At 45.1% G+C, this 22,003-nt stretch overlaps 1 protein-coding gene across 1 annotated transcript in view; it reads left to right on the top strand.

Annotated features, from left to right (window-relative positions):
* The window catches only part of TSGA10 (testis specific 10), a 607,624-nt gene that overhangs the window by 387,026 nt on the left and 198,595 nt on the right, over positions 1-22,003 (top strand). Inside the window, exons 12-14 of the mRNA XM_029604773.1 lie at positions 873-928; positions 1,223-1,391; positions 1,631-1,741. Of these exons, the coding sequence (XP_029460633.1) occupies positions 873-928; positions 1,223-1,391; positions 1,631-1,741 (336 nt within the window). The remainder of the gene's footprint in view (positions 1-872; positions 929-1,222; positions 1,392-1,630; positions 1,742-22,003) is intronic.

The following is a 22,003-nucleotide window of genomic DNA, read 5'->3' as shown; positions in this document are numbered from 1 at the left end:
CCAATGCTGCTCTAAGAGAGACAGTGCTGGAAGCTTAAGCTTAATGTAAGATAATGTTAGCCAGATATTTGTCCACTAAATAGCCTATTGAATAGTGGCCTCTATAAGTCTAGCTGCTCTTCTCTGACCTTGTCTCCATTTCATTAATTTTTTTTTTCTGATGGTACATTGATTCCACAATATATGACAATAATTATTTGCATTGTCTCTGATTTAATATATAGAAATTTTTTTTGGAGTGGAGGAGTAGCCTAGAGGTACAAATCCCACTTTTATTCCTTTTTGACCTTGGGCAAGTCACTTTACCCTCCGTTGCCTCAGGTACAACATTAGATTGTAAGCCCTGTAGGGATAGGGAAATACCTATAGTGCCTGAATGTAATCCACTTTAATGTACACTTTTGAAGTGCCAAAAAGCAGAATATGAAAATCTAAATAAATAAAAATTTAAAAAATTTGGGCTTATAAATTTAAGGCCCTAAATTAATGTCCCAAGTTTGCTGAAAATAGGCACCTAATAGAGACCCCTAACTATAGGACTGCTAGTTAAACCCTAACTATAGGCACCTAAGTTAAGTTTCTAGCACTGGAAACATTTGTTCTCTCAACCTTTTCCTTCCCTTGGCCCCACTCTTTGTTTAGGGAACTAAATTTGGGATTTCCATTACAGAAAAGGTTTACTGTGCCTTTCTAAGTTAGGTGCTTATATTTTTTGAATATTGGTCTTTAGAAATATAATGTAGAAAGAGTAAATAGAACTGAGACATGAGAAAGTTAAACTAGAAGCAAAGCAATAATTTTAATTTGCTGTACTCTGCCAATTTTTATCATTAGGGACTAAAACACTCATTAATTTAATGCTTATTTTCAAGGAAAAAGCTGTGCTAGATCTGAAGAAAATCATACGTGAGATAGAAGATTCTGAAAAGTAAGTCTCCAAATTTTGTTACAGTAGAATTTAGAAAGTAAAGCAAAAATCTTAAAATTTACCAATTGTTTTGTCCTGTTCAGGTTGCTGATTAACTTTATTTTTCCTTTTCTATCTTACTAGTTCTTCAGCCTGTTATATTTGGTCCACTTTGTAATTTAGAAAGTCTTATATATTATTTGGTACTCATTACTACATTCCTGTATGCATACATTCATTATGATCAATATACCTTGCAGAAAATGTATTATTTAAATAAAAATGTATTCTGCATTCTATGTGATTGATGTCAAGTCATGCAAAAGAAACTATCAGCATCCAGGAAGAAGATATTGCCAGGCTATGCAGACAGCTGGATGAAACTAATGATGAGCTTGCTCGGACAGGCAGAGACAAGGAATCTATCATGAAGGACAATGACCGATTACAGGATCAACTTTCTAAAGGCAAGCTAGAAAATCAGGTGAGTACACAGAACTTGTGTTTGTAGCTCAGTACAGTGAAATGAGCATATTAATGTGAATCCTGAAGACACCGTTTTAAATTCTATTTTTTGCAATCACTGTTTAGCAAGTAGCTTAATTTCTCTCTGTTTAAAAGTAGTTATCAATCTTATTGGGCCAAAGACTTGATACTCATGTGAATTTTCTTCTACTGTGTAGCTGTGAGGGGTATGAAATTGAATATCCTGTTTTTTTCTAGACACTCTGTTGCAAGCTGAAAGATTTTCAGAAAGAGCTTGAAGATGCTAGATTGAAAGTCCAAGACACCATCACAGATGTATCTAGGCTGGAGAATTTGATAGGCTGTAAAGTAAGTCTCTTTTTCTTGCTGCTATTCTGTGGGGCAGATTTTAAAACCTGCGCGCAGGCATAGATTTGTTCGCACAACTCGTCGTGAACAAGTCTACGCCCGATTTTATAACATGCACACGCACCCGCGCGCATGTTATAAAATCCAGGTCGGCGTGCGCAAGGGGGTGCACGATTGTGCAACTTGCGCGCGCCAAGCCGTGCAGCCTGCCTCCTTTCCCTCCGAGGCCGCTCCGAAATCAGAGCGGTCTCGGAGGGAACTTTCCTTCCGCTCCCCCACACCTTCTTCTCCCTTCCCCTACCTAACCCGCCCCCCAGCCCTACCTAGAAACTCCCCTTACCTTTGTTGAAGAAGTTACACGCGCTGGCCGATGGCCAGCCTGCGATCCTGGGCACAGCGGCAAATGGCCCCGCCCCAGACCGCCCACGCCCTGCCCCTTTTTGCAAGCCCCGGGAAATACGCGTGTCCCAGGGCTTGCGCACGCCACTGAGCCTATGCAAGATAAGCTCAGCGCGCGCAGGGGCAGCTTTTCGGGGGTTACGCGCATAACCCTTTGAAAATCTGCCCCAAAATGTGTATTTATTGCAAATAGTTACACGCATGAGATGGGAGGGGAGAATATCAGTCCATAGAGTCCCAAATTGAGTTACCTACCCAGCAACAGAATGGAGAATCACGAAAAAGTGAATATTCAAAGGCTTTGAGTAAACCAGACAAAAGCCATGATTTTAGAATTCGCCTCTGCTCCTGCTAAATTTTTTTGGGCAACTCATTACTCACATAAAATATGTCCAGAAGCGGTGATGGAGGCATTCTGGTCAATTTTAGCTGGTGAGCATTGATATTTAATGTTGCGTGGCTGAAGTGAGCCAGATAAGTTATGTAAGAAAAATATCTGTCCTGAAGTTACCCAGATAACTTCTCTAGAAACGTGCCACAGAATATCTGCGTAAAGTTACCCATGTAAATTTCCTGCTCACAAGTCAGCTGAATGAGGATACAAAATTCTTACACGACAGGGTGGTTTACGCAGTCACCCTAAGTTCCTGCCTAAGGTGATGACTGATTTCCATCTCAATCAGTTATTGTTTTGCTCACCTTCTTTCTGAGGCCCCATTCCCACCAGGGTGAATGGGCTATGCACAGCCTGGACTGCAAGCGTGCCCTTGCCTTTTATCTTGAGCATACTGCATCCCTCAGGCAGTCCACGCAACTTTTTGTCTCCTTTGACAGAAACAGACTGGGTGTTGCGGTGGTGTTGAATATGGAGGCATAGAACACACTTCAGGCAGCTTTCATGGCAGGCAGGAAGAGAAGGGGTGAGCCCTCACGAGGCTCTTCTTTTTATTGTACATTCATACAAAGGCAGATGATGTGTCATTACATGATTGGCTACTTTCCCCATAGCAACGGACGAGTCTCTACACTATTGGCTTGGCTCAGGGGGTGTGCATGGATCATTTCATTGGCTGCTGAATTCTATACCTCCTGACTTTGTCCTGCCTCTGACTAGGGAACACCCAGCCCCTCCCCCAGGAATTCAGGGCCAAGCACAAGCCAGAGAAATACATGATAGTCAGGTATCCTTTCCCAGGCAGAGACTTAAGCACAAGTGATGCTTTTATTCAGGCAAATTTCAGGGAGAAGGGAAGTTAATGTTTAAACCCTGATGAAATGGCTTGCTGGCAAAGCTTATATTTCCCACATCTCACCCTTTCTGTTTTTGTTTAGGCAGCTCAATAAAGCTTTAGACCCTTACTGAAATCTGTTATGTCTTGGTATGGGCTGGAAATAGGGGAAGGGGGATTATGGAGAGAAGAAAGCTGATTCGGCGTGGTGTGCCAGCTGCCGATGAGCTCCTGAATCTCCATATCACCCAGAGCTGGTGCAGCGTGGTGTGCCAACGCTGCAGGGCTCAAGATTCCCTATTAAGCAGCATACAAGACATCTTTATATCTGGGCTGAGAGCAAGGTTTCAGTATGGATATGAGGTTGGGTATGCACTGAATACAGCAGCACAGGCAAATAATTAAGATAATTACAGTAATTATAATAGAAATCACCCTTTTGAGACCAGAAATATCAGGGAGCCAGGACCATAGCCAGTCCCATGGAGAAGTAGGTATTCTGCCTGAAAATGGTGCATCAGCAACCATGGTTTCTATCTGCTCTATGGTATGTGTGAGGTTTGCTTTATAGTCTGATATATATACACAGCAATGAGATCCAATTAATGCACAAACACCACCCTTAGATGCTAAAATGGTGTCTAAGACATAGCGGTTCTGTAAGGCTACTTCTCTAATCTGAGAAACTTCTGTTGTGAGTAGTTTTAATGCATGGACTGTCTGATTAAATAGGGCAGTCGTCCAGTTAGCTAGGATGTGTAAGTCCCTGTAATTCATAGCTGTCCCCATTGGGGGAAACAGGCTTCTAGCTATCTGAGTTTCTGTATACTTTTCTATGGGATTATTTATCGCCTCCCTTTTGTTACGGAGCCTTGCTTTGGGTAAATTTTTGACTGCATAGTATGAGGGGAGGATGTAGCCTAAAGTGCATCTGTCTCTCCATCTTGGGGAAATGTGCATATATGCTCTACACCCACATAACATCCATATGTTTCCTAACAGATTAGTGGACATGTCATTGGTTATCATTTGGGCTATATAACTACAAAGGGTAAATCCTTCATCCCCTCTATACTTTCTGTACTTGCTTGGGTCTCCCACTGCACATCCTGAAATCTGCCAATTGCATACCTATGTGGTATAATTATGTAAGTGTTCAGTGATTAATACAAAGGTTCAGTTACAATATGGATATTTCCCACTTGAATCCCCTTCCCATCCCCTGTATCATAGTCCCAACAAAGAGCGGCAGTCTCTTGAATACAGCTACCAATGTGTAGTATGGTATTATTAACTGGAGAGTTAATGAAAACTCCTCTGAAGAGATCACAGTAGGAAAGGAATCGATGCCATGAACTCGAAGGATTCTTATTTATGTCCTTCCCTTCATGACATTTGGTGGATAAAGGATTAAGGTGGATAGAGAAACATCCAGGCAACATGAATGTAGTGGCCTCAGTGACCATGGTCCCAAATCTGATCAACATGGCCATAGACAAGCCGCTGAGGTTCAGACATCAGTCGACTCTTCTCTAGCAGGGCCCAATATTTTCGGGTATGGCAGCTCACTTCTGAGAAGAGACAACAGATGGTGTGGATATTCCAAAGCAGTCATTTCCACCTTATTGCAGGCTAGGTGACTTTCTACATACTTGGTGTATGTGCAAATTTGGAGGGTTTTTTGAGTCCTGGTCTGCCATTAATGGCTATTAATCAATTGTACTTAGGGAATAGCCACTGCTATTAATTGCATCAGTAGCATGGGTTCTTCTTAGTGTTTGGGTAATTGCCAGGTTCTTGTGGCCTGGTTTTGGCCTCTGTTGGAACAGGATGCTGGGCTTGATGGACCCTTGGACTGACCCAGCATGGCAATTCCTTATGTTCTCTGTAAAGGATAATCAGTCCACACTGTAAGGTTAAATGGTACAGCATGCATCAGTAGTTCTCCGCAGGCTTGGGTTGGCATGTGTGTGCAAATCCAACAGTCTGTTCGATTCAACAGGTGTGAAAAGTTCTGTGCATCGAGGATGTACATGTTGTCCTGTCAGAGTCCTTGTTCTGAAATCGCCATAGCTGGAGAAATAAGGCAAAAGATGAGGGTGCAGAACACAATTGTTAATGAGTTGGCATTCAGGAAAGAAAAAGCGGCTAATAAGTTCTCTGGAGTTTACTCAAGGCCTTGCTGTTCTAAGAGTTGTGCAGATTGGTTGGATAGGGCCTTGATCTGTCCCCAGGTCATGTGGTGCTGCTTTTTGCAAGGAGTCCGATCTCTGTCCTTCTGAGGGCTGTGGAGGCTCAGGGAGAAGTTTGGGATCGGGTCCTGTAGACCTGGACACCTTTCCATCTTTCCACGGCTTGATATAACGGCTTGGAACCCACCCAAAGTGGACCTGTGGGAGTAAGCAGAAAAGCATATCCTCGTTCCCCATTTTAAGGGAACGGGACCGTACCAGACATTAAATATTCTATACAAAACTGATGGCTGTGGGTGACTAACCCTAGTCCCATAATGACAAGTATATTAGACATTACATTAAACATATGTTACACAAGACTGACATATATTCATATTCATTCATCCTGCAAATATTCATTTACACAAAACTGACACATATTCATCCATCCTGCAAATATTCATTCATAGTCTTCTTGACATCAAGACAGGCAACAGATAACACATAATTTAAGCTAAAAATCTTATCAAAAAGTTATCAAAAACAAAATTAGATCAAGGATCAAAAGTCAAAAGGTGTTAGAAAAATGTTAAAATAAACTGCAAAGTGTTCACCTTCACATCTCTTCATGGCAGGAAGGCTGTAAATCTGGAAAATATTAAAAACTGGCATACAGCAAAAAATTACTAAGGTAAGGATTAAAGTGAAATTCTTACTTTTTTAACCTTGAAGAAATCAATTCTATTATTCAATTTAATAAAATCAATTTGGATTTGCAAGAAAAGGCTTGTGAGGGATTGCTTTAGATGTAGCAACCTCTATCAGTAAAAATTTTAAGGTTCAGAATTCTGTATAAATTTTGTGAAAAAGAAAATAAAACTGAAGTTTCTTTAATACAGAAGGTCTGTAGGCCTGAAAAATAAAAACTATTTTACAACAGAATTATTAAAACAATAATATAATATAACTTGTAGAATAGCATAGCGCCTCCTAGTGGAGACCCCATCATTACTTGATAGATTGCAACTATTGTTCCAGGTTGCAATCAATAATACTCTGAGCTTACTTTCAATGTGGAATATCAGAATAGAATTTCTTCATATAATTATTAGAATAGGAAATTAAACACGCTGTTTGCTCAGCTCTGTCTGCTGCACGCTAAAGTTTGAAAGTATTAAAAGATTAAAGACAGATTGAGAGGAAGGGCTAGTGCAGGAATGCATTGAAGGTTGAGGGAAAAGATTTGGATCAGCAGATCTGTCTGAGTTATAACATATAGAAACTAGAGAGAGAAACTGCAGGACTAAGTCCAGTTTTTTTTTTTTTCTTTTCAAAAGTTCTCCCTCCCTCCCCCATGAGTGCCAAGCAAGAGTTAACAGAAAGACAGTAAAGGGGGGGAGGAGCAGTGTTTCTCAAAAGAAAAGAACTGCACCCAAGGAGTTAATCCTTCAGTCAATAGGAACTGAAAGATAGCATTGTTTAACAATAGATAACATCAACCACAGACAATGGCTGGCAAGGACTTGCTGATTTCTTGCAGACAGATACTATCTTTCTCCTGTAGGGAAAATTACAATAGAAATAGAAGTTCTGTGTACTGGCAATTCAAGCAATTGCTTATAAACTTAAATCTCAGAGAAATGGAGTCATTTTAAATGTGAGCCAAATAAACTTTGCAAAAAGTGAACATTTCACATGTAATTTACACAGAATATTATTCAAATTTCAGTACAGTTTTAACATAAGGTTCTGCATTCACTTTGTGGGGGAAAATACTCTCAAAGTATGCAGATTTTTTGTAACTGAATTCAAAGAGAAACTACTCCTTTCAAAGACTAAGAGAAACCATTTTTTCCAAATCTGTACTGTTTGTTCAATTCCTTTGTTTAATCTGGTCTGCAATAGGTCATTGAAGTGTATAATTAAATCAATTTTTTCATAGTGATATTTTCTTTGCTTGTAACGCAGGAGTCTAATTAAATCCTTTTTTTCATATTGATATTTTCTTTGCTTGTAACGCAGGAGTGCAGCTGCTTGGCCCAAGTTCTTATATGCTGATTTCTTTGAAGACCTGGGGGCATAGCCATTGCTCATGGCACTCAACTCTATTGCTGCCACACCTAGTTATTTGTTTCTTTCTGTAATGGGAAAGGCTTGAATCCCTTTCAATAATTCCTCCCTTGTGAGATTTCCATGTTCTAGGTGAAATCCCATGCTGACCGCGGCACATAAATTGTTACCGGGAGCAGTGGTTTGAGATGGTAATTTACCTGGACAAATTGATGATGCAGAATCAATGACTGTCTCAGGCAATGGCAAATGGGGGTACAGGGAGTTGGTGGTTGGTGGGGGAAGGGCTTGCAGGCAAGATGGAGTGAGGCTAGTTTTTCTGACCTCAGTGTTTTCAGTTTCCTGGGGCCTTTTCTCTGAGGTGGACGCAGAGGAAGCCACAGGAGCCATGTGAGTGTGTGTCCCCAGATGTTCTATTTCATTTTCTGTCCCCCTTTGTTCATGGTTCTTTTCTGTGATGGGGAAGGCTTGAAGTCCTTCCAACAATTCTTTTTCTGTAAGGCTTTCTTTTTGCTGTTTCTGCTGAAATTCAATGCTAATCGCCCCACCCAGGCCAGGTTGTGGTTCAATTGTTCTCAAGGACTGCTTTTCTAAAGAAGTGGGGAAGGTGTGAATGGGCTTGGGTGTGGGTATGGAGAGCTGATACAAAGAATTTGCTGTCTCTGAGGGAGACTGAGCATAAGATGGGGGAAGGGTATTCTGATTGAGTTTGCCTGCTTCTAAAAGCACATGGTTTGGAAATGCTGCCTTGAAACTTTTTTCTCCTATGTGTTCTATGGCCTCTGTACATTTTTGCCAGATTAATAACTGCTTTATGGGAGCTCTGGGAGCCATATGAAGATTATTACCTATTAAAATCCAGTCCTGAATATTCAGAGTTCCAGCCTGTGAATACCAAGGGCAACGGCAAGCTATTTCACTTATTAATTTTTCTAAGTCCCCCAGGCTCTATTTCTTTTCTTCTGGTGATGAAATAATAATTCTTGATGATTTGCTGCAGCTCCCTAGCATCTAGCCTTTGCTGTACAGTCAAATCACTTCCCATGCTCACGAATGTGGGGAACAAACTTGCTAAAAAATACTTAAATATACTAAAAAGTACTTTAAATATACTTACGATTTGCAAATCTGTTGAACAGTGCGCACTTAGGCTATGTCCAGCCGAATGAGCAGAGAGTTTATCATCACGTCGCGGGATCACCAGATGTTGAATATGGAGGCATAGAACACACTTCAGGCAGCTTTCATGGCAGGCAGGAAGAGAAGGGGTGAGCCCTCACGAGGCTCTTCTTTTTATTGTACATTCATACAAAGGCAGATGATGTGTCATTACATGATTGGCTACTTTCCCCATAGCAACGGACGAGTCTCTACACTATTGGCTTGACTCAGGGGGTGTGCATGGATCATTTCATTGGCTGCTGAATTCTATACCTCCTGACTTTGTCCTGCCTCTGACTAGGGAACACCCAGCCCCTCCCCCAGGAATTCAGGGCCAAGCACAAGCCAGAGAAATACATGATAGTCAGGTATCCTTTCCCAGGCAGAGACTTAAGCACAAGTGATGCTTTTATTCAGGCAAATTTCAGGGAGAAGGGAAGCTAATGTTTAAACCCTGATGAAATGGCTTGCTGGCAAAGCTTATATTTCCCACACGGTGGGCAAGCAGACCCTGTCTAACTGGTTGGTAGACTATATATCCTTCTGCTATGAGCAGGCAGGCCTTCCGCTTGGAGGCCACGTCAAGGCGCACTCAGAGCCATGGCAGCGTCAGTGGTGCACTTTCATGCGGTCCCCATCGCTGAAATCTGCATGGCTGTGATGTGCAGCTCCTTGCACATGTTCGCCGCCCATTACTGTTTGGACAGGGATGGTCGACAAGATGGTACATTTGCCTAGTCTGTCCTTTGTAATCTGTTCCAGGCATAAGAACCCAACTCTCCCTCCCTGGGGCCCAATATCTGGTTCTTGCTGTCTCCCGTTGCATTCCACAGCACTTCTGTTGTTGTGCCCGTTCATGTGGTTTAGTACTGTTGGTCCTGTTATTGCTAGGAGCAGCGTGCAGCTTGTTATTCACCCATTTGTGAGGAATATCATCCTGCTAGTCCCAGAAAAAAGCAGAGTTGCTTACGTGTAACAGGTATTCTACTAGGACAGCAGGATGTTAGTCCTCAGGAAACTTGCCTACCACCCCATGGAGTTGGGTTCGCTGTCGGTTTGTTTTTTTATTTTTCGCTCATCTTTTCGCTAAGATACAAGACTGAAGAGGGACCCTACGTGGCCGCACAGATAGTGGCATGCTGGGCATGCTCAATGTGCCATTCAAATTATCTGGAAACTTTGACAAAAGTTTTCCGTGCCGGGCTCCATCTGATGATGTCACCCATCTGTGAGGACTAACATCCTGCTGTCTTAGGAGGACCCCTGTTACAGGTAAGCAACTCTGCTTTCACCAGCCAATAAAGACCGTTTCATCAAAATAACTACATACTATTATATGCCTCCTCCAAGCCCTTAGAACAAAAATAATTTCCTAGCATGTAGCAGATGCGCCTAAGAACGGGCGTCTTACAAACGGGTGTCTATGAACGTGTGCCTATCAACAGGCATCTATGGACATGCGCCTAAGAACGGGCGTCTTACAAACGGGTGCCTATGACCGTGTGCCTATCAACAGGCGTCTATGGACATGCGCCTAGGAACGGGCGTCTTATGAACGTGCGCCTATCAACAGGCTTCTATGGACGTGCGCGTATGCTATGAACGTGCGCCTGTGAATGGCACCTATGAACGGGCGCCTATGAACGGGCGCCTATCGGCCTGCGCTTAGCAAACATACGCCTATCCGCGTGCGCCTATCAGCGTGCGCTTAGGAACGTACACCTATCCCCGTGCGCCTATCAATCCTATCAATGTGCACTTAGCAACGGGCGCCAATCAATGTGCGCTTAGCAACGTGCGCACAGGTGGTGAAGGCGGGCAGGCAGGCAAAATGGCGACCTACTTGGCGGGCTGCCACGTCAGCAGACCCCGCTAATCCTCACTTCCTCGGAGACCACAGTAAAGATGTACGCCTTACCTTGACTTCGGCGCTTCCCGGCTGCAACCCGGGCAGGTCTCCGGCTGCGGGGGAGAGGGTGAGTACCGTCACCGCCGTGCTCGAGGAAGTGCACCCGCTGCCTCTAGGCCGTGCCCGAACTCGTCTCGCTCGGGGGCCAAGTCCTTACCGGGACCGAGGCTGCCTCTATGCCGCGCCCGAGCCCTTCTCACTCGGGGGCTAGGTCCCTGCCGCGAGTTGGCCACCGGACCGAGGCTCTTACCTCCGAGGGATCACGGAAATCAGCTCGGGAAACTCAACTGGGGGAGGACCGAATGGTATCACCGCAGGAGTGTGGGGCTCGTCTTCAGATAGGCTTCTTCTATGATTAGTCGTTAGAATTTGGAAACACACTCAGTGAGCGTGGAGGTAGCTCCAAACTGCTTTGGAGACGGAAATTACTGAATTGCTGCACTTCCTTGCGGGGGGTATATGTAACCCATGCTGACGTTAGATCCGTTTCCAACTGCTAGCACGAGCACACTATACCCACTTGTTTTGAGTCCATCTGCATAACTACAGGAAAAGGAGATATCAAGTAAGTAATCTCTACATTACGGCCTGAACACTGCAACAAATGGATATGCCTTTTACTATCAGTAAGAGCAGTTTTGACTCTATTAAAACTTTTTTGACTTGGGAAAAAATATAAGAAAGTTTCCCTGATTCTCCTCTTTGGCTGTTATCAAAAATCATCTCCCTTCCCCACCAGATTTTAAAAACACTTATTTTTCCCAACTTCCAACATTTCCTATACAAACAATGAGGCTGATGTAATAAGACCAACAGTGATATTGGCACTATTTTTCAACATTTTTTTAGCATGCATGGCAAAAACAGGTGCCTCTGCGGGATGTAATAAGGGAACAGCATGCAAATGAGGTACATGCAGAAAATCCACGCAAAACAAATATCCAAGCAGATATGTGCGCTACAACAATGCACTGAAGGCCCTATGCATTAATTTGGTGACCTGTGTGATTCTCATTTGAAAGCCTTCCCCTTTCATAAGACAGCAGTGAGTTAGTGGTCCGGGAGTGGGACTAAAGTGGGTAGAACATAGAGTAACCCCTTCATGATCCATCACTGAGAGCATGTGAGCTATAATGGTGGACGCTGGTGAGCGGGAGAAATGCAACAGAGGTTTGGACAGGGTTATAAACATTCATTATTTCTGACATGTCCTGTTCCCTCTCAGACCTCTCTTCTAGCTTCTGCTACTTAAGATTTCAACCTTCAGACAGGTGCTTAACTCCTGCCCTGTTCTAAGCACTAAGAAACCCCACTTAAAAAAAATGCGTATCAACACCAGTGCACTCTCTGCATTGCTCATGAATAGTTAATTGCCTCTTTTGCATGGCAATAGCATAGACTCATGCTAAAACCAGCTGCGTTTTTTTGAGCGGGTTTGTGTGCATTTTGTCTCCGAGGACACACAGGATGGCAGTCCTCACATATGGGTGACGTCATCCTATGGAGCCTGCCATGGAAAACTTGTATCAAAGTTTCTAGAACTTTGACTGTGCTTCAGTGAGCATACTAACAAATGCAATATACCATGTGTCCATGTAGGTTCCCTTCAGTCTCGTCTTTCCACAGAGCCTTGCATCTCGCAGTTGGATGAGCCTCAATTTTTCTTACTTTTAAAGTACCTTTTTGCGATTTGTTTTTCATATTTTCCTCACATTGTCGATGCGGGGTCCCCAGTTCTCCCATTAGTATCCGAGATATTATTTATTTAGTTACATACGGAGCAGTTTACAAAGCACATTTATAACTAATAAAACAAAATTGACAAAAGATAGGTTTTTCAATGTTTTGGGGTAAGTTTATTTTCGTTATTGATCCCCCAGGACAGCAGTGTGCTCAATGCCTGCCAGCCATCGACAGCCACTGCCATTCATTTCGATCGTGTCCCTTTGTTTCATGACGTGTCCATTTCGGGGTTTAGCAGCGCCTCAGGTGTGCAAGGACCATGACTATCCTGGACCCCCATGATAGATCGATGCAAAATGGCTGGTATTAATAGTAATATTTTAAACTACATAAATGTAATGGAAGAGGAAAGACCTCAGTACTGATATTTCTCTGAATTGGATAATCAGATTATGAACCAGTTGTACAATTGTAGGTCAAACAACCTCTTTTATATTTTATTGAAAACTTATTTTTAATGTTTTATTGTTGTTTCTTAAAAAACTGTAAGAACACATCTGAAAACAAATTTTTAGATGAATCAATAGTTCAGAATCACCAGTGCCGATATAGATAGCTTTCAATGAAACCTTGTTTAGTTCACAATTTTCACGTCAATCGGTACCGCTATGTGTCTTACATTCAATTACATAGTAAAGATAATATGCCCGGTTAACAATTGTTACTGGCACCTCATCAGGTTGCCAAAATTCCGTTTAGCATTCATGTATAACAATTTCATTGGCATTGAAACAATTGCCTGAACGGCATCAGGAATGCTTATCTCAGTGAAATGTTTTTCTTCTTTTCAATTTTAACACTGAGGATTGCCTGTGCACGCCAGGACACCAGAAACGCTGACGTTGGCAACGTTTTGCAGTAAGCTGCGTCAGGGCAGTAATGTGTCTAAAAAAAACTTTTAGTAACAAAAACATAGGGGTAGATTTTCAGACGAGCGCGAACAGCCTACTTTTGTTTGCGCTCCAGGCGCAAACAAAAGTACGCTGGATTTTAGTAGATACGCGCGTAGTCGCGCGTATCCACTAAAATCCTGGATCGGCGCGCGCAAGGCTATCAATTTTGTATAGCCTGCGCGCGCCGAGCCGCACTGCCTCCCCCCGTTCCCTCCGAGGCCGCTCCGAAATCGGAGCGGCCTCGGAGGGAACTTTCCTTTGCCCTCCCCTCACCTTACCCTCCCTTCCCCTACCTAACCCACCCACCCGGCCCTGTCTACACCCCCCCCTTACCTTTGTCGGGGGATTTACGCCTCCCGGAGGGAGACGTAAATCCCCGCGCGCCAGCGGGCCTGCTGCGCGCCGGGCCGCGACCTGGGGGCGGGTACGGAGGGCGCGGCCACGCCCCCGGGCCGTAGCCACGCCCCCGTACCCGCCCCCAAAACGCTGCCGACACGCCCCCGGAACGCCGCGACGACCGGGGCCCGCCCCCCGACACGCCCCCGACACGCCCCCCTCCGAGAACCCCGGGACTTACGCGAGTCCCGGGGCTCTGCGCGCGCCGGGAGGCCTATGTAAAATAGGCTTCCCGGCGCGCAGGGCCCTGCTCGCGTAAATCCGCCCGGTTTTGGGCGGATTTACGCGAGCAGGGCTCTGAAAATCCGCCCCATATTGTATTAGTGTCAGGCAATTATGATAGTCTGATATTCTTCTACAGATTAAAAGGTTTTTTACTTACGATTGCTATCACGGCATATCTTTTACCTCATCAGACTTTAAATCACAATGGCAAGCAGTGCATCTTAAATTTCTATTTTTATTGGCTTCTCACAGGTGATATCATAACATCAATGTATTCACAGCTGTTTAATCGAAATGTTAAATATGAGACTATATTCAAACCTTAATCAGCACCGTATTCACTGTAAACTTGACCAATCTATTGAACTGTTTAAACCCACAGGTTCTTCACTTTGCATTCTGAAAATCCACTGTTGTTCAGGTGTATAAATTATGTGCCCGATCTCCTCCTCTAATGTGTGGCTTAACCATATCAATCACGAATCAAACTTATGATTAAATTTGACACAGTGAGCAACCTATGGTGCATTCTCTCTGTTGTTCTTAATACAGCTCCTGTGCTCACATATACATTGACGAAATGTCCGTGTAGTTTGGCCCACATAATAATGGGAACATGGACAAACAATAATGTATACTACTTGGGTGAAAACACGTGGTAATATTCCTTAATGTATATTTTTGTTTAGTAACTGAATTAACACATTCTTTAATTTGCAATGTTTGAGGACAAATTGAACAATGTCTACATCTGTAATGGCCAAAGGGTTTAACCCCATCAATAGCTGTCTGCTGAGAATGATCTTCCAATAACAGTGCCGGACATAAGATTTCTTTCAGATTTTGAGAATGGGAAAAAGCCATTCTAAAGTCCATGTCTCTAAAACCTTCTATGGTTTGAATAATTGGCCAATGAGAACGAATACTTCTGATGATTTGTCTACTCAATGGAGAGTAACGGGTAATACAAGTTGCTAGACTATTTTCAATTTCCACACTTTTTCCTTTAGGTTGCATTAAATTTTCCCTGGCACTATACAGCACTCTTTTATATCCATTTTTTATACTTCTACTGGGATATTCTCGGGCTTTGAATTGAAGTATCAGTTCTTGTGACTGTTGTTTAAAGACATCTTTATCAGAGCAATTTCTTCTATATCTAAAAATTGTGAGATGGGAAGGCTGTTTTTTAATGGTAACGGATGTGAATTTTAAAAATGTAAATAAGTATTACGATCAGTGGATTTCTTGAAAACACTTGTTGTAAGATGACCCTCTGAAGTTTTAGTAATGTATAAATCCAAAAAAGATATGCTTTCAAATTGTACATGTAATGTAAATTGGATATTTTTATCACAAGTGTTGATTCAACGGTGAAATGAGTTCAAATCAGCCAAAGTGCTGTCCCAAATTATGAAGATGTCATCAATGTAATGTCATTTTCCAAAATGTCTATTACCAGCAGATATCCGGGACAGCAATGGGGGCCTCCATGGCCCCCAGTATTGCAAATATCTATATGATGGACTTTGAGATTCAATGGCTTGAGAATTCTCTATTTCTTGAGGCTATAAGGTTCTACAGATATTACAGACGTTAGGAAGGCCCAGAGGAGGTGTGGAGGTCGGTGGCATCCCAGCCGCCATGAGAAGTCTTGGAAGGCAGACAGCATGCGGTGGCAGCAGCTAGCCACCGCTGCGAGTTTGCCCGGAGAGGAGAGCAGGGCAGCACATGATGTGAGTTGAGTCGGCACTGACGGCCACGGCTGGCGGTCATAACAGTACACCCCTTCCTAGGACACACCCCCCCCCCCCAGGGGTTTGGGTTTTTGAGGATGTGTGGCATGGAACTGCTTGATGAGATCCTTATCGAGGATATTGGTGGCAGGCTCCCAACTGTTCTCTTCTGGCCCAAAACCCTCCCAAGACAGGAGATACTCCCACTTTTTTCCACGTTTCCTCACATAAAGGATGTCTTGAACTTGATATGTCATGTCCGCCTCCGATGACAGTGGTTGAGGATCCTATGGGGTTTTGTTTTTTTAGAGAAATCAGACAAAACCAAGGGTTTCAGGAATGAAATGTGGAAGGCATTGTGGATTTTGAGAGAGGAAGGCAACTGGAGTTTAGGTGACTGGACCTAACCGGCAGAGCACCGGAAAAGGGTCAATGGACCTGGGAACAAAGCGAGCCGATGGTAGCTTGAGTCGGATAAACCGGGTGCTGAGCCACACTTTGTCGCCCGGTTTAAACTTGGGAGCTTCATGATGATGTGCATCAAAGAATTTTTTGACCTTTGGGCTGCCTCCTGTAGCAGTTGCTTCATGGTATTCTACAGTTGATACAATTCCTGGGTGGTCGACTGGGCTGCTGGTGAAGGAACAGATAGTGGGAGTGGAAGCAGTGGCAGAGGCTGACCTCCATAGATCACTTGGAACGGAGAAGAGCCGGTGGACTGATGTGAATTTAGGGCAAACTCTGCCCAGGGAAGGAGGTCAGCCCAATCATTCTGCTGTAGATTAGCTTAGGTCCGCAGGAATTGTTTCAGATTCATATTGGTTCTCTCTGTTTGTCCATTGGCTTGGGGGTGATAAGTCAAAGTGAAATCCAAGGAAATGTTAAACTTTTTTGCAGAGAGATCTCCAAAACCAAGCAGTAAATCGGATTCCACGGTCTGAGAGGATATGTTTGGGAAGGCCATGGAGCCGGAACACATGGCGGATAAACAATTTCGCAAGCTGCAGTGCTGAAGGGAGTCCAGGTAGAGCCACGAAGTGGGCCATCTTTGAAAAACGGTCGAAGGTGAACCAAATGGTGGTGTTGCTACCGGGGCACTCCATGAAGTTAGCATGGGGCACATTTAAAACTAATCGGAGAAAGTTCTTTTTTACTCAACGCACAATTAAACTCTGGAATTTGTTGCCAGAGAATGTGGTTCGTGCAGTTAGTATAGCTGTGTTTAAAAAAGGATTGGATAAGTTCTTGGAGGAGAAGTCCATTACCTGCTATTAAGTTCACTTAGAGAATAGCCACTGCCATTAGCAATGGTTACATGGAATAGACTTAGTTTTTGGGTACTTGCCAGGTTCTTATGGCCTGGATTGGCCACTGTTGGAAACAGGATGCTGGGCTTGATGGACCCTAGCTCTGACCCAGTATGGCATTTTCTTATGTTCTTATGTTCTTAGGAAGGAAGATCCACAATGAAACCCATTGCGATATGGGTCCATGTCTCACTCGGAACAGGCAGCGGTTGCAAGAGTCCCCACGGGCATCCCACTGGAGGCTTATGGTGGGCACAGGTGGGACAAGGCTCAACATAGGCCTGGGTGTCTTTGTTCAAGGTAGGCCACCAGGAAAACCACTGGAGTGTGGATAGCATTCTAGACTGCCCTGGATGACCTGTAGTCAGGGAGTTATGAGCCCAACGGAGAACCCTCTGGCAGAACTGACGAGGGACTACCGTCTTCCCAGGTGGTACCAGGAAAGTGGTGGAGAGAAGGACCTTGGCGGGTCCTTCTCTCCATGTGCCATGAATTGTCAGGAACATCCTCTGGAACGAAGGATCAGGAGAGAGCATCGGCACGGCAGTTTTTGTTGGCTGGTCTCTAGCGCAGCAAGAAATTGAACTGGGCAAAGAGGGCCCAACGGGCCTGGCGATGGTTTAGGCGCTGAGCATGGTGTAAATACTCGAGATTTTTATGGTCGGTATACACTGTGATCTGGTGTTGGGCTCCCTCAAGCTAGGGACGCCATTCCTCAAAGGCTAACTTAATAGCTAGCAACTCCTTGTCCCCGATCACTTAGTTCCGTTCTGCTTGGGAGAAGCCTCGGGAAAAAAAGGAGCACAGATGTAAGGTATGGGTGGTCGAGTATAGACTTAGAACCGCCCTACTCCCACGTTGGAGGTGTCGACCTCGATGATGAATGGCCATCTGGGATCTGGATGGCGGAGACACAGCTCCTGGAGAAAGGTGGTCTTGAGATCCTGGAAGGTGATCATGGCTTCGGGCGACCACTGAGAAGGATTGGCCGCTTTGCGAGTCATGGCCGTAAGTGGTGCGGTCAGTGTGGAATAACGGTGAATAAAAGACCGATAGTAATTGGCAAAGCCAAGGAATCTCTGTAAGGCCTTGAGGCCCGTAGGCTGAGGCCAACCGCGGATACTTTTCAGCTTCTAGGGGTCCATTCTGAACCCTTGTCTGGAAAGGGACAGACTCCTGCTCAAAAGAACACTTTTCAAGTTTGGCATAGAGTTGATTTTCCCGTAGATGCTGGAGGACGTGAGAGACATCGTGGCGATGGCTCTGTAGATCCTTGGAGAACACCAAGATGTCGTCAAGGTACACCACCACGCATTGGTATAACGTATCCCTGAAGACCTCGTTCATCAAATTCTGGAAGACAGCAGGGGCATTGCAAAGGCCAAATGGCATACAAGATATTCAAAGTGAACATCTCGGGTATTAAACGCGGTCTTCCATTCATCGCCTTTGCGGATACGAACCAAATTATAGGCTCCCCTGATGTCTAATTTGGAGAAGATCTTCACTCCCTGAAGCCTGTCAAAGAGCTCTTGTTTTAAAGGCAATGGGTAGCAGTCTTTTAGGGTGATCTCGTTCAGGCCCCGGTAGTCGATGCAGGGAATGAGTGAGCCATCTTTTTTCCCTACAAAGAAAAAACCCGCACCAGCAGGAGACTTAGAGGATCGAATGAAGCCTTTAGCCAGGTTCTCACGGACGTACTCCGACATGGCCTGAGTCTCTGAGAGCAACAATGGGTAGATCCTACCCTGAGGAGGCTCCATATTAGGCAACAAGTTGATTGCGCAATCATATGAACAATGCGGGGGCAAAGTGTCCCCAGCCTTCTTAGAGAACACATCTGCATATGATGAGTATTGCGGAGGAAGGCTGGGAGGAGAAAACAAAGTGGTCAGGCAAGGCAGAGGCGAGACGGACTCCAGACAGTTGGCGTGGCAGGAGGAGTCCCAGCAGGAAAGCTGTAAAGTGGCCCAGTCAAACTGCGAGGTATGCTGTTATAACCACGGCAGTCCCAGAACTACTGGATGTATGGCTTTGTCCAGAATGTGGAAGGAAATGGACTCCACGTTCAGTGATCCCATCCTGTGCAAAGCAGGATAGGAGCTGTGGTGTGAGTGACCTCACCAGGTAGTGGTTCTCCGTGGATGGACGAGAGAAGTAAAGGCACTGGGGAGCGGATGGTGGGAATCCGGAGGTGCTCAGTCAATTGTTTAAGAATAAAGTTCCCACCAGCCCCAGAGTCCACTAAGGCCAGGGTATGGAACTCCTGTTGTCTAGCTTGATCGAGATGGGTAAAGTCAATGGAGGAGAAGGCGAAGTGAGGCCTAGGAGCAGTCCTCCCGCTGAACCTAGGCCTGGGGGTTTCCCGGACAGACAGGGCATGTGGCTATGGCATGTCCGGGTTGGCTGCAGTATAGGCAGAGCCCAGATTGCTGCAGCGGCATCATTCCTTGGGAGAAAGTCTGCTCCGGCCCATTTGCATGGACTCATCTTCAGTTTTGCCTGGAGCCACGTTCAGCCTGGGTGAAGATAAGCGGTGCCTTCGGGACGAGCTCTGACGTGGAATTTTGGACGCTCTAGACTCCTGTGAGCGCTCCTGCAGCCGGTGGTCGAGGCAGCTGTCAATGCGAGATTCCGGAGGGTAGCGAGGCATCTAAGCATGAGCTTAGAGCGGTCAGAGTAGCTAAAAACCGAAGTCCTTGCTAACTCAATGATGGTAGCACTAGTGGAGGCTTTAAATACCCGGAGGTAAACGTCATGCGGTGGGTTGCCCCCGAAGTTCCCGCCATGACGTGTATTTGAGCCTAGGCAAGTGCGCGCATGCGCCCTAGGAAGCCACGGGAAGGAGCAAGGCGAACTGGGAAGCCCATGCTGAGTTGGAGATGCCGAGGGTTTCGGCACTCAGCACCGAGGGCAGCAATCTTGCCCAAGGAGGAGGAAAAGGGAAGAAAAAGAGGTAAGGCAGAGCGGTCCACAGCCGTCTGTGACCAACAGTCGCAACAGTACCCCCCTCAAAGGGCCCCCTCCAAGACCTCTTCCAGGTGGTTTTGGGTTTTCATGGGTGTTCCAGGTGGAATTGACGTACCATGTCCCTTGTCTGTGGCCAGTGGTTCCCATGAGTTCTCTTCTGGTCCATAGTTCTCTCATGAGATGAGATACTCCCATGTCTTGCTTCTCTTACGGACATCCAAGATGTCATCCACGGCATATTCTATGTCGTCCTCAATGTCCAGACTAGTAGGTTCTGGAATCTTTTTGGAAGAACCCGGAGAGCATCACAGGTTTAACAGAGAGACATGGAATGCATTGTGTATCTTCATTGATGGAGGTAGTTTTCAGACTGTATGTCAGATTCCCTAATCGCCGAAGGATAGCAAAGTGTCCAACATAGCGAGGTGCAAAACGTGCTGAAGAAATTTAAGGCGAAGATATTTGGTACTTAACCAGACTTTGTCTCCAGGCTGAACTGTGGTGCCTTTCGATGTTGAGCATCATAGGTTCTTTTTGCTTTCTGTCCTGCTTTGAGGAGAAGCTCCTTCGTTTGTTTCCAAAGTTGGGATAACTCTGCTGCAGTAGTCGGCGCGGCAGGGGAAGCCACTGATAATGGAATTGACAGAGGAGGCAGCGGGTGTCGTCTCTAGACGAGCTGGAAGGGAGAAGACCCCGAAGAGGTAGCAGGATGCGAGTTGATAGCAAATTTCTGCCCAAGGCAGTAATTCAGCACAGTCATTCTGTCTAGAATTGACATAGGATCGCAGAAATTGTTTCAGCGTTCTATTCATATGCTCAGTCTGACCGTTAGACTGAGGATGGTAGGTGGAGGTTAAGTCCAAGACGATGTCAAATTTTTGACATAAAGCTCTCCAAACCTTGCAGTAAATTGCACTCTTCTGTCGTATAAGATATGCTTAGGCATCCCATGAAGGCGTAAATGTGTTTAATAAAGAGTTTTGCTAACTCCGTAGCAGAGGGTAATCCTGGTAACACTACAAAATGTGCCATTGTTGGGAGAAGCCTGGTCACAGTGACCCAAATAGTGTTGTTTTCCGTTGGATGGTGGCAGGTCACCATGAATCGGTAGCTATATGTGTCCAGGGTTCATCTGGCAATGGGAGAGGCTGTAACAAACCCCAAGGGCATCCGGCTGGTGGTTTCTGCTTGGCACAGACAGCACAGGAACCTACATAAGCTTGTATGTCCTTTTTCATGGTTGGCCACCAATTGTACCTTTGTAACATAGCTAGGGTATGACACTGTCCCGGATGGCTTGCCTGACGCGAATCATACGCCCACTTCAACAGCTTCTTCCTTAGATTTCTGGCCACCACCCTCTTCCCGGCGGGTACCGCATGAATGGCTGCAAGGACCACTGTTTCGGGATCAATGATGTGACGGGATTTATCTGGCACATCCTGAAGGGAGAAGGATTAATGCAAGGCATCGGCCCGAGTGTTCTTCTCTCCCGGACGATACTTCAGAAGGAAGTCAAATCTGTTAAAGAACAAGGACCATCTTGCTTGACGGTGATTGAGTCGTTGAGCATGTCTGAGGTACTCCAAATTCTTGTGATCGGTGTACACTACGATTTGGTATTGTGCGCCTTCTAGCCAAGGATGCCAAAAGCCAGCTGATTGTCTTCGATTCCATAATTTCTTTCAGCAGGCGAGAACCGCCTTGAAAAGGAGCAAAGATGGAGCACATTAGATTCGCTATACTGACTTAGAACCGCTCCCACACCAACGTCTGATGCATCAGCCTCGACGATGAATGAACGATGTGGGTCAGGATGGCGGAGGCACGGCTTCTTTTGAAAAGCCTCTTTGAGCGTCAGAAAGGCTGATATGGCTTCTGCAGACCAATTGGCGGATTTGGCTCCCTTCTTGGTCATAGCAGTTAGAGGGACTGTCAATGATGAGTGGTTTTTAATAAAGGATTGATAGTATTGGTGAAGCCCAAGAGGCAGTGCAGTTGCCTTCAGGGCCTGTAGGTTGTGGAGGCAGTCCCGGATACTTTTCCTAAG

Source organism: Rhinatrema bivittatum, chromosome 5 (genome assembly GCF_901001135.1).
Source record: "Rhinatrema bivittatum chromosome 5, aRhiBiv1.1, whole genome shotgun sequence".
Classification (NCBI taxonomy): domain Eukaryota; kingdom Metazoa; phylum Chordata; class Amphibia; order Gymnophiona; family Rhinatrematidae; genus Rhinatrema; species Rhinatrema bivittatum.
Note: the sequence above shows the minus strand (reverse complement) of the source record. Positions and strands in the feature narration are given on the sequence as shown.